Below are 13,807 nucleotides of genomic sequence, written 5' to 3'. Positions count from 1 at the left end.
CCAATGCCCTATTAAGACACTTTATGTTGGTGTTTCCTTTCTTTTGGCAGTTACCTGTGTATATACCTGTATGCACACTGAGCTTACTAAACATTAAGGACACCTTCCTAATATTGAGTTGCACCCCTCCTTTTGCCCTCAGAACAGCCTGAATTCGTCAGGGCATGGACTTTACAAGGTGTCGAAAGTGTTCCACAGGGATGCTGGCCCATGTTGACTCCAATGCTTCCCACAGTTGTGTCAAATTGGCTGGATGTCCTTTGGGTGGTGGACCATTCTTGACACACCGGAAACTGTTGAGCGTGAAAAACACAGCAGCGTTGCAGTTCTTGACACAAACCGGTGCACCTGGCACCTACTACCATAACCTGTTCAAGGGCACTTAAATATTTTGTCTTGCCCATTCACCCTCTGAATGGCACACATACACAATCCATGTCTCAAGGCTTGAAAATCATTATTTAACCTGAGGCCCCTTCATCTACACTGATTGAAGTGGATTTGGCAGGTGACATCAATAAGGGATCATAGCTTTCACCTGAATTCACGAGTCAGTCTATGTCATGGAAAGAGCAGGTGTTCCTAATGTTTATATACTCAGTGTATATGTGTATGTGTATACCTGCCTCTCTCTCTCTCTCTTTCTCGGTTCCTCTATCTCTGTATCCCATCTCAATTCCCTACTCCAACCCCTGCCCAATCTACCCTCTTTGTCGTACCATTTTAAATATGTATTCTGCACACCCCTCCCCCTGCTTCTTCCCATCTCTTTTGAACTCTCACCGTCTCCCTCCCTCCTCTCCCTCTGTCTGTCTGTAGCTGATAAACTGGAGGAGGGGATAGAGTGCACCAATAACGTCACCCTGATTGAGGCAGGTGCAGAGCCCTGCACGAGTACCTATGCTAACTGGCTGGTGGTCATCTTATTGGTCATCTTCCTGCTGGTCACCAACATCCTGCTGGTCAACTTGCTCATTGCCATGTTCAGGTAACGGACCCTCTCGGTCTGTCCCTCTTTCATATTCTGTCCCTCTTTCCCATCTTGCACCCCCCCCAATATGCCTGTTTTCACTCTATTTGTGTTCCCCTTGAGAGATCATCACTCATTCAATAGGCCTCTTTAATCCGTGGGCTGAAGTCCTGAATTCATCTTATCTTATCTAGTTCCTTACTGTTGTTATATTTAAATGAATCAACTTGATATAATTTTGAAGTGTCTTATTTGATACTAGCCCTGCATGTTTGAATGTTGTCAAAATGCCATATCTTTTTCTGGCTCTTCTTTCATGTGTGCCATTGGGGCCCAAAACGTAAAAGAATAATAAACCAAAAAGTATAATGAAATCAATCATTTGTTATATGAGCGGGAGTCACCTATTCCCTGATATTCTGCCTGATAACCATTTTTCGCTCTCCTTCCTTCCTTCCTGCAGTTACACATTCTCCAAAGTGCAGGAGCACAGCGACACCCACTGGAAGTTCCAGCGCTACAACTTGATCGCAGAGTACCACTCTAGACCCTGTCTGGCTCCACCCTTCATCATCCTCTCCCACCTCCACCTCTTCATCAAGAGACACATCCGCAGGATCCCCTCTGTCAAGATCAAACACTTTGGTGAGAGACTGGGGGAGGGAGACAGAGGAAGGGAGACCAATGATCAGATCATTCACTTCAAGTATTGAACTTCTAGTATTTTAGAAGTCTACTTCCATTGTCCTTCAAGAGTATTTTTCAAATTTTCTCTTCTTCCCATTTTCTTTGTTCTTCCCTCTTTTCCCCTCCTCTATCCCTCCTTCAGTTCTGGATATCCGTGGCAGGCAGGCCAGTAGACTGAACACATGGGAGGCCATCCAGAAGGAGAATATACTGTCTGCCCAGAACAAACGAGAGCGAGAGAAAGACTCTGAGAGACTCAAACGCACCTCTGTCAAGTCAGACATCGCTCCATCTCTCAACCTCATCCACTTATTTATGTCATCGACTAAATGCCAGATTCATTTAACAGCTTCAGTTAACAGCTCGACTTGATCTGGCCTATGAATAGAATGGTGTAGAATGATTGTCTTCCTGTGTTAGGTATCGGGTCAATTACATTTTAAATTCATGAATCAAACTAATTAATACACTTCCTAAATTGACTGAGAAGTGATAAGTGAATTGACCGCTAATCTGTGTTGCGGTTGTGTCTGAAGGGTGGACAGTGTCCTAAAGCAGATGGCAGAGATCCGGGACCACGGCCGCAGGCTCAGAATGCTGGAGACAGAGGTCAGTGTCAACCAGGGCTGCTGCCCGCAGCTCTCTCTCTCTCAAACACACACACACACGCACACACACACACACACACACACCCTGCTTTATCTGCGCAGTGGCAACGAGACACGTGCCTGAAGTTTTAGTGGCTCTTAATGGGGGGGGTGGGGGCTTAGTGTGTGTATCTGTGCACGCACGTGTGTGTGTGTACATGACGGGGCCTCAATGTGCCTCCCCTGGTTTCTCCTTCAACATTTGGACTGCAGCTGTTGAATCTGCCTGCTCAGCACTGTATAAAGTCCATCCATCATGGTCACCCCTCTCACCCTCTCTCTCGCTGTCTCTCTCGCTGTCTCTCTCGCTGTCTCTCTCGCTGTCTCTCTCGTTGTCTCTCTCGCTGTCTCTCTCGCTGTCTCTCTCTCTCTCTCGCTGTCTCTCTCTCGCTGTCCAATCTCTCTCGCTCTCTCTTCTTCTCTCTCTCTCTCTCTCTCTCTCTCTCTCTCTCTCTCCGCTGTCTCTTCTCTCCTGTCTCTCTCTCGCTAGTCTCTCTCTCGCTGTCTCTCTCTCGCTGTCTCTCTCTCTCTCTCTCGCTGTCTCTCTCTCTCTCTCTTGCTGTCTCTCTCACAGTTGGAGTACTGTTCTAGTGCCCTCTCCTGGATGGTGCAAGCTTTCTCTCAGAGTAACTTGCTAAAGCCCACACGTCCTCCTCCCGCTCTCCGAGGTAAGGTTACATACAGATATGTAATACATATGATATAGGTTACACATATGTTGCCTCCTACCTCCGAGAGACCTTTCCAGTCATGGGATATAACATTTATATTAACTTTATTGATCCCCAGTCAATTTTATTACTTGGTTTCATGTATTAATTCCAGTTTCTGTTGTTTTCTCTTTCAGATCTAACTCTCCAACTAGCTGACCCAAGTCTGATGGAGAAAAATGAAATCTAGACACACGTGTACACACACACACAATCACTGTCACTCAGGGCAAAAGAATGTCTGACTTGATGCTCATTCGTCCATCGCCATGTCTTGAAGTAATGATGGACTGTCGTTTCTCTTTGCTTATTTGAGTTGTTCTTGCCATAGTATGGACTTGGTCTTTTACCAAATAGGGCTGTCTTCTGCATATCACCCCTACCTTGTCACAACACATTGGCTAAAACGTATTAACAAGGAACAAATTCTTATTTACAATGACGGCCTACCGGGGAACAGTGGATTAACTGCCTTGTTCAGGGGCAGAACGACACATTTTTACCTTGTCAGCTCGGTGATTCGATCCAGCAACCTTTCGATTACTGGCCCAAAGCTCTAACCTCTAGGCTACCTGCCACCCAGAAGCAAAGTGTCATCAAGGCAAAGTGTGGCTACTTTGAAGAATCTCAAATATAAAATATAATTTGATACTACATGATTTCATATGTGTTATTTCATAGTTTTAAACTTTTGACTGGTACTGTATGTGTAAATGTATTTTGCAACACGCACGCAATGACGCTGTTCTAGTTTTGGTGCTATACCTATCACAGGCAGAAGTGTGGCATTAAGGAGGCTGCAAACATAGGTTTGGTTTGCTCCTAGCAGAACTCGGCTTGGAGGAGTGAATGTCTGTGCCTCTCATACTCCCTTAAGACCTTTGCTTGAACATTTTGAAAGCAGCAATATCACAGGTTGTCCCTCTTGAGACGCAATAGTAACAAATAGCCAGTATACACGTCCTCATAATAGTCCGAATTAATCGAATATAAATCAGTTCATTTGGACTTATTTTGCCAAGGTCTTAGTGGCGCAATTTTACATTGAACTAAGATGTTTGGTGCAGTATTTCTCAAGTGAAAAAAAATGCATGAAAACTAGTCTTCTCTTGTTGAATGACAACAAACACTTAATTGAAGATTCCCGTCCATAGTTCCCACCATTTACAGATAAAAGGGCGTAGACTTTGGCTATCGAACTTCGACTTGCCTCACGGGGAAAAAAACTGCCGAACACCAAAACGAACAAAAACATCACACAATTTTGTCAGAATATATGCGCAAACGGTTTCAACTGGGAAACATGCAACATGCTTGATGACAGGCTTTTACGCAGCTACACTTCTGTGTGATGACTGTCCACGAGAATCAAAAATAGGTCAGATCAGGTTTGCAATGAATAACTTCAATCATACCCCCTCTCACCCATAGAGGGGGAAGGAAAGAATTAGTGGGGATTAACAACTCACGCCCTGTTGTAAATCAAGGGAGAAGATTCAGGCCTACGCCCTCAAGATTCACCAAAGGAATGTGCTTTGTCTCAACAGACTTTTTCCCGCTACTGGAACAATATTTCTAACGTAGAACGTGGGGAATGGTCAGAGGCAATCTATAGAACACTAATGTCATTTTTTATGTTATTTTGCGATGTCATTAAAAATGTTATAAAGGAAATACTGTAACTTGGAAAGTATACCCACTACATATATGAAGTTTCCATACTATGAGTTGTGCATGTAATATGATACATTATGAAAGTGTTTTTGTTAAGAGAGGGATGTGATTTGAGAAGCTATAAGATAATTGTTTTCCATGAACTTTGCACAGTGAGTAGTCACCGCCCCGGAGTGAGGTCAGGGAGTGTGCCAGCCTGCCGGAACCGCCCCTTTCCAGCAAAATCTATAAATTATGGGTTAAGAAAAAACCACATGGGACCAGAAAAGCGTGAAGCTGCTGCTGTGGGTTTAAAGTGGTTTGAACTTTGAATCTCAACAGGAGGTGGAGACAATCACTGGTACGGCTGATTAACTGTCCTAAGTAAAGTATCGTCAAAAGTGAATTGAAGTAGGACCATCCTGTTACTCTGCTCAAACCATCGATATGGCTGGCTAGCCGATCTTCAAAGAAGCCTCTTCAAGAGTGAATGGAAGAAAAGTCAACTCTGTAGTTGTTTTCAGGACTACATGACAAGTCACTGGATACCGGTCAACTACGAAGAAGGAGTTGTTGGAACCATTTCGGACAATCAGAGCCTTACAAGCATGCCTCAAAGGCCCAATCCCCTTTCTAAGGCTGCCCTGTTCACCGAGAGACCCCGGCGAACCCTAAGTAAACTCAGCAAAAAAAGAAACGTCCTCTTACTGTCAACTGCGTTTATTTTTAGCAAACTTAGCATGTGTAAATATTTGTATGAACATAACAAGTTTCAACAACTGAGACATAAACTGAACAAGTTCCACAGACATGTGACTAACAGAAATTGAATAATGTGTCCCTGAACAAAGGGGGGGTCAAAATCAAAAGTAACAGTCAGTATCTGGTGTGGCCACCAGTTGCATTAAGTACTGCAGTGGGGGGAGTGGCGGGGGGGAGTGGCGCTAGCCCTCACCCTCCAATCCAACAGGTCCCAGATGTGCTCGATGGGATTGAGATCCGGGCTCTTCGCTGGCCATGGCAGAACACTGACATTCCTGTCTTGCAGGAAATCACGCACAGAACAAGCAGTATGGCTGGTGGCATTTTCATGCTGGAGGGTCATGTCAGGATGAGCCTACAGGAAGGGTACCACATGAGGGAGGAGGATGTCTTCCCTGTATCGCACAGCATTGAGATCGCCTGCAATGACAACAAGCTCAGTCCGATGATGCTGTGACACACCGCCCCAGACCATGACGAACCCTCCACCTCCAAATCGATCCTGCTCCAGAGTACAGGCCTTGGTGCTACGCTCATTCCTTCGACGATAAACGCAAATCTGACCATCACCCCTGATGAGACAAAACCGCGACTCGTCAGTGAAGAGCACTTTTTGCCAGTCCTGTCTGGTCCAGCGACTGTGGGTTTGTGCCCATAGGCGACGTTGTTGCCGGTGATGTCTGGTGAGGACCTGCCTTACAACAGGCCTACAAGCCCTCAGTCCAGCCTCTCTCAGCCTTTTGCGGACAGTCTGAGCACTGATGGAGGGTTTGTGCGTTCCTGGTGTAACCCGGGCAGTTGTTGTTGCCATCCTGTACCTGTCCCGCAGGTGTGATGTTCGGATGTACCGATTCCGTGCAGGTGTTGTTACACGTGGTCTGCCACTGCGAGGACGATCAGCTGTCCGTCCTGTCTCCCTGTAGCTCTGTCTTAGGCGTCTCACAGTACGCCAATTTATTGCCCTAGCAACATCTGCAATCCTCATGCCTCCTTGCAGCATGCCTAAGGCATGTTCACGCAGATGAGCAGGGACCCTGGACATCTTTATTTGGTGTTTTTCAGAGTCAGTAGAAAGGCCTCTTTAGTGTCCTAAGTTTTCATAACTGTGACCTTAATTGCCTACCGTCTGTAAGCTGTTAGTGCCTTAACTTCTCTAGGATAGGTGGGACGGTAGCGTCCCACTTGGCCAAAATCCCCCAAAAATGTAGCGCGCCAAATTCAAATATTTTACTATAAAAATCATTCTTTCATGAAATCACACATGAAAGACACCAAATTAAAGCTACACATGTTGTGAATCCAGCCAAAGCACACCAAACAATTATGTTAGCTCAGTACATAGCCACAGAAAAACACAGCCATTTTACCAGCAAAAGATAGTAGTAACAAAAACCAGAAATAGAGATAAAATGTATCACTAACCTTTGAACATCTTCATCAGATGACACTCATATGACATCATGTTACACAATACATTTATGTTTTGTTCAATAATGTGCATATTTATATCCACAAATCTCGGTTTACATTGGCGCCATGTTCAGAAATGCCTCCAAAATATCCGGAGTAATTACAGAGAGCCACGTCAAATTACAGAAATACTCATCATAAACTTTGATGAAAGATACATGTTTTACATATAATTAAAGATACACTTGTTCCTAATGCAACCGCTGTGTTAGATTTAAAAAAAACTTTACGTAAAAAGCACACCATGCAATAATCTGAGACGGCGCTCAGATGTAACAACATTTCTCCGCCATGTTGGAGTCAACAGAAATACGAAATTACATCATAAATATTCCCTTACCTTTGATTATCTTCATCAGAATGCAGTGCCAGGAATCCTAGTTCCACAATAAATCGTTGTTTTGTTCGATAATGTCCATTACTTATGTCCAATAAGCTAATTTTGCTAGCATGTGTAGTACACGTGTCCAAACGCTCGCGCAGGTGCAGGCAAACGTCGGACGAATACTTCAAAAAGTTATATTCCAGGTCGTATAAACTGGTCAAACTTAGTAGTTCAATCTTCAGGATGTTGTTATCATTTATATCCACTAAGGTTCCAACCGGAGAATTCTTTTCAGTCTCTATAAGTAATGGAACGCAAGACGATATAATGAGGAAATCGTGTGACCAAGAACTGGCAATCTGCCAGACCACTGACTCATTCCCCTTCCATCTGGTCCCACAACACAGCATAAGCTTCATTCCACGTTATACTGACTGTTGACATCTAGTGGAAGGCGTATGAAGTGCAAACAGATCCATATTTTACAGGGAACTGAATAGGCGATGACTTTAACAACGACCACTCTCAGAATTTTCACTTCCTGTTTGGATTTTGTCTCAGGTTTTTGCCTGCCATATGAGTTCTGTTATACTCACAGACATCATTCAAACCGTTTTAGAAACTTCAGAGTGTTTTCTATCCAATACTAATAATAATATGCATATATTAGCATGTGGGACAGAGTAGGAGGCAGTTCACTATGGGCACGAAATTCATCCAAAAGTGAAAATGCTGCCCCTTATACCAAAGAAGTTAACGACCGTTCCACAGGTGCATGTTCATTAATTGTTTATGGTTCATTGAACAAGCATGGGAAACAGTGTTTAAACCCTTTACAAGGAAGATCTGTGAAGTTATTTGGATTTTTACAAATTATCTTTGAAAGACAGGGTCCTGAAAAAGGGACGTTTCTTTTTTTGCTGAGTTTATATGGTTACTGTTGGTGAGAGTAGTTTCGGAATGTACTAATGTGAAGTGTCCCTCTCTCTCCCTCTCCATCTCTTCTTTAACAAGCATCAATGTTGTTGTCATTCCGCTAGGGACCTGTTTTCAGCGTATTACGTCTCCAGTCAATAACCGGTGCAGAGTGTGTATGTTTATCCTGTGTTCCCATTTAATTAGCTAGTAAATAAATAATTAAACCAATTTTGTGTAGTACTGAATCATAAGTAAGGCTCGGGGTTTTGCAGATGCAAGGACGTTATGACTGTTCAGAATGATGATATGATACAAGGGTATGATTGTTGACTGTTTATAGATGTGAGAGTTTAATTCGGGACATGGTAACTCTTTAAAGAATCACTCTCGTGGTGCCCCAGATCCTAATGGGTTAATTGCTACATGATTAAGTTAATTGGGTAACAATTAAACATGGCTAGTTAATTAATAAATAACAGTCTTCAGATTAATGTTGAAGTCAAGTTACAACATCTGACACTGCCAAACCCCCAGCTATACGAGCGTCAGCTATCACCGGTTAATGCTTGATGTGATTAAATCTAGGCCTTGGTCCTCTACAAAGTATCCAGAGTGACACCTAAAAATAGTGCATTTGAAGGAGTTTGTTAAAGATGTAAGTAAGATGTAAGTAAGATAAGATTGCTATATTAAGGATTTTGTTCCAAGATGTACGTAAGCATGTTGAATGGAATTTTAAAACTATGCAAACAAAATGTAATGCCTTCTGAAATTATCTGTGTATTTTTTTAAATGGGTAACACTTTATTTGGTTAGGTTGTGTAGATCATATAAAGATGGACTATCTATCAGCAACATGTCTATTGACTTTCTCTCCTTTACGACCACTTTACTGGTCGCCATTAGGTCCGCAAAGCTAGTGAGTCAGCTGCATGCACATGTCAGTTCACCATTCGTGCCTACAGTTTGCCCTGGGTTTTTCCAAGGTTTCCTTGTAGCCCAACCTCGCATTTATGTTTAAAGTCAGAGGCAATTACATTTGTTTCACCTTGGAGCTTGTGGCTTCCATCCGCCGCCCTTCCCTTCCATGGAAGAAGAGCATCTCCACCGTTTGTGTCCAGTACATGCATTGCGCATATACCTGGATTGAGCGAGAGCTTTGAACAAGAGCAACAACTCTTTGTGTCCTGGGCACCTCCCTGCTAGGGTAAGACCTCTCTCTCATCAATTGGATTGTGGAATTATTATATTGGTCTATAACAGCAAGGGGTTACAGACTCTGGAGGGCCCGAGGGCTCACTCCACCAGTGGTATGGCTACAGTACCTCTTGGGCACTATTCAAGGGTATCTCCTTACAGGATATTTGCGATGCAGCTTGTTGGGCATCCCCCACAGGAGGCTGCTGAGGGGAGGACGGCACATAAGTGGCTGGAATGGAGTGGTATCAAACCCTTTCCATTCCAGCCATTACTATGAGCCCATCTTCCCCAATTAAGGTGCCACCAACCTCCTGTGGCATCCCCTCATACATTTATGAGGTTCTACTGGCTTGACATCACTGCGCCTTCTTTGGCGCATACTGTCTTCAGTGTCGGGGCCTCTGAGGGTTGATATGTTGAGACTACCTGGCTTRYGAAAGCATGTTTGCGATACGGGAGTTGGCGATCTCCCACCTGTGAGATATCAAAARAAATWWTTYAAAYAMAACTCAAGGTTACTTGRGTAACCTAGGTTCTCTGATATGAGTGAGATATCTCKCTGCARACCCTTACTCGCAAGAGTGTMAGGAAGTTCAGCWTGGTTGAGAATGATCGGAGGRGGGCAATTGGRTCCTTATAATGAGGGGAGGGGCTCACCTCATTCGGCACTTGACCTGTTTGTTTCCAACAGTTGTGTGTAATTGGTTCTTCGAGCTTCTGAGATTCGGGTGAATCCTATGTGTGATATCTCATTCATAATATCAGAGAACCTGGGTTACGCAAGTAACATTAKGTTTTTATTGTTGTTATTAATATAATTGCATATATATCATTATTGCTAAGGCTTTCTTTGTTGCTTTTTCTTTGGATAGCGGGTAGTTTGTGACTGTTACGAACTTAAGGGAGCGACGTCCCTGCCCTATGCCAGTCCCAGGCTCAGCTGGCCCTACTGTCAGTACCTGGTAAGGGCCCCTCCCAAGGCTATGACGTCCACTAATTACCTTGGAGCGTTTTGGAGCTTATGGTTACCGCACCATTGGATAGATTGAGCATGTAATCTTCACTATTGGTGGCGATGAGAGTGAATTTGATGTTGTTGTTGCCTCTACCAAGTCTCTGGAGGAGTTTTACAGATCTGTTAAGGATTCCACCAAGAGCTGGGTTGAGACCCATGATGTCATGAGGGAATATTACAGCAAACTGGTTGAAATGAGGGATGCACACTAAATGTGAATATTGGTGAAAAGGACAGAAATATGTAAGTAAAACCATTACATTTCTCATGCTCTCCCATTGTTGGGGCTGCAAATTTAATGAGGCTTTCAGTTAGCAGGCTCATAAATGTATGTCTTACATTATGACTGATGGCCACTAGATGGCAGAAGTACCAAACAACTAAAAATGTTTGACTGGATAGTTTGTATTTGTGTCATAATCTTAACATTGAATATCAAAGAGCTCTGCTAACCAGGTCATCAGGCCCTGAACCTTTCACTGCTGCTTGTGGGGCTCTCAACGTGCATCAGGTAAAAACTAAGCTAGTCTAACTAAAAATCCAGTATTGGTGAATTTTTGTCGAAGTTGGTTTGTATATTGCCGTCCTAATGTTGGCATTAGCAGAAATGGTCACTGAGGCAAAGTGACTGTGACAATCCTTCTATGCTAGGGGGTTGGTCAAGTGGGTGCCCCTGTCCTTCATTAGCAGAGTGCTTCATTAGCCCAGCTAGATGCCTGTACCAAATGCCATTGATTTCCCTGGGCCTCATTTAAGATTAAAGTTATAAAGATGCCCATTAAGTCTATGGTTGTGATTACATTTGCAATCAGCTCTTCAAAGCCATAAACAGGAGCGACAAGTGATTTAATATGACTTAACCTCTGGTCAGAGACAACAAGCTGCTGGGTGGAATAAGGGATAGGCTGATTACCACTGGGCGGCTATAAGCACAGGCTGGTTAGTGACGCGGTCATGGCTGTGAGAAAGTCACCCTATTCAACAGCAGTCTCCCAGGCACCTGCTATCTAACTAGTCCTCACTGTCTCAGAGGTGTTTGTAAAGGCACGGACATTGAGCAGTATGTGGCTGCCCACTGGGAAAAACTGGTTGCATCAACGTTGTTTCCTCGTTTTAACAAACAAAAGTAATGCGATGACGTTGAATCACCGTGGGAAACTGGTTGGACTTGCAAAAAGTCATCAACGTCAGGGAATAAAAAAAAAAAATCCAATGACATGGTGAAATGTTTTGTTGATTTCAAGTTAAATTCATGTTAGTTGACAACTCAACCAAATTTAAACCAAAACTAGACATTGAAATGACGTCTGTGGCAGGTAAGTTCCTATCTATAGTGGAGTTATTTGTCATGGCCTGATGAGGTGAACAAATCCTTCATTCATTCTGACAAACCACAAGTGAGTTACGTTGAATAAAGGAATTATTTTGGTTTCAGGCATGAAGGATGAACTGCTGCCAAGGTGAGTCACAAACAGTGAGAAATTGAAATAGTGTAGATGTAAATAACAGATGATTTCGAGTTGTATGACTCAAGTTTGAACTTTTCCTTCGATCCCAAGCATGCAGCAAATGGCAAACATTCTGATAAACAGGAAATGTATTATGGTACCAATATCAGTTGTGCGAGTAAGTACACTATATATACAAAAGTATGTGACACCACTTCTAATTAGTGGATTCGGCTATAAAAGCCACACCCGTTGCTGACAACTGATACAATTTAGCACACAGCTATGCAATCTCCATAGATAAACATTTACAGTAGAATGGCCTTACTGACTCTCAACGTGGCACCGTCATAGGATGCCACCTTTCCAACAAGTCAGTTCATAAAATGTCTGCTGCCCTGCTAGAGCTGCCCCAGTCAACTGTAAGTGCTGTTATTGTGAAGTGGAAATGTCTAGGAGCAACAACGGCTCAGCCGCGAAGTGGTTAGGCCACACAAGCTCACAGAACGGGACCAGGTATTGAAATGCGTAGTGCATAAAAATAGTCTGTCCTCGGTTGCAACACTCACTACAGAGTTCAAAACTGCCTCTGGAAGCAATGTCAGCACAAGAACTGTTCGTCGGAAGCTTCATGAAATGGGTTTTCATGGCCGAGCAGCCACACACAAGCCTAAGATCACCATGCGCAATGCCAAGCGTCAGCTGGAGTGATGTAAACCGCGCCACCATTGGACTGGAGCACGATGAATCACACTTCACCATCTGGCAGTCTGACGGACGCATCTAGGTTTGGCGGATGCCAGGTGAAAGCTACCTGCCCCAATCCATAGTGCCAAATGTAAACTTTGGCGGAGGAGGAATAATGGTCTTTTGGCTGTTTTTCGTGGTTTGGGTTAGGCCCGTTAGTTCCAGTGAAGGGAAATCTTAACGCTACATCATACAATGACATTCTAGACAATTCTGTGCTTCCAACTTTGTGGCAACAGTTTGGGGAAGGCCATTTCCTGTTTCAGCATGGCAATGTCCCCGTGCACAAAGCAAGGCCCAGACAGAAATGGTTGTCGAGTTCGATGTGGAAGAACTTGACTGGCCTGCACAGAGCCCTGACCTCAACTCAATCGAACACCTTTGGGATGAATTGGAACACCGACTGTGAGCCAGGCCTAATCGTCCAACATCAGTGCACAACCTCACTAATGCACGTGGTTGAATGGAAGCAAGAACCTGCAGCAATGTTCCAACATCTTGTGGAAAGCCTTCCCAGAAGAGTGGAGGCTGTTATAGCAGCAAAGGGGGGACCAACTCCATATTAATGCCCATGATTTTGGAYTGAGATGTTCGACAAGCATGTGCCCACATACTTTTGGTCATGTAGTGTATTTGAAAACCCAAATACMGTGGTGCATCTCAGGTTCATTACTTRTCACTCTGGCAGTTTGTGGACTGACTGGCACAACACAGGAGTTTGAATTTGAAATGTTGAAATATTCCTCCTGCCTATTTTTACTTAGCAAACTATGATAACTGCATGGCCTGACCTGTACTAGTGGCTTTGTTCAGCTTGACTTTTCTTTTTCTCCCCATGTCTTTCTATCTTAAACCCCATATCTAACATATGTGCATGTTCCCCACTCACCGTATCTCCCTCCTCTGTAACTCCCCACCCCTCTGCCTCCTGCTTCCCGTCTGATTGATAGTATCTCTATCCATGTGGAAAGTGTAATTAACTCTGAGCAGAGCTTGAATAGATAATCAAAAGGGGACTATCGCGCTCTCAGTGAAAAATAAAAATAAATCAAAAAATGAAGTAATCAAATCAGATTATATTTGTCACATACACATGGTTAGCAGATGTTAATGCGAGTCTAGCGAAATGCTTGTGCTTCTAGTTCCGACAATGCAGTAATAACCAACGAGTAATCTAACCTAACAATTTCACAACAACTACCGTATACACACAAGTGTAAAGGGATGAAGAATATGTACATAAAGATATATGAAT

General features: G+C 43.6%; 1 protein-coding gene across 1 annotated transcript in view; it reads left to right on the top strand.

Annotated features, from left to right (window-relative positions):
* LOC112071146 (transient receptor potential cation channel subfamily M member 5-like) overlaps positions 1-8,370 on the top strand; it is a 56,388-nt gene extending 48,018 nt beyond the window's left edge. The window contains 6 exon segments of the mRNA XM_070439272.1: positions 820-988; positions 1,434-1,615; positions 1,800-1,932; positions 2,194-2,266; positions 2,879-2,972; positions 3,152-8,370. Coding sequence (XP_070295373.1) covers positions 820-988; positions 1,434-1,615; positions 1,800-1,932; positions 2,194-2,266; positions 2,879-2,972; positions 3,152-3,204 — 704 coding nt within the window. The 3' untranslated portion in view covers positions 3,205-8,370.
* Positions 8,371-13,807: the final 5,437 nt, after the last annotated feature.

This window comes from Salvelinus sp. IW2-2015, unplaced genomic scaffold (assembly GCF_002910315.2).
Source record: "Salvelinus sp. IW2-2015 unplaced genomic scaffold, ASM291031v2 Un_scaffold1532, whole genome shotgun sequence".
In the NCBI taxonomy this organism is placed as follows: Eukaryota; Metazoa; Chordata; class Actinopteri; order Salmoniformes; family Salmonidae; genus Salvelinus; species Salvelinus sp. IW2-2015.
The sequence above is the reverse complement of the archived record's forward strand: the minus strand, read 5'-3'. Positions and strand labels throughout refer to the sequence as shown.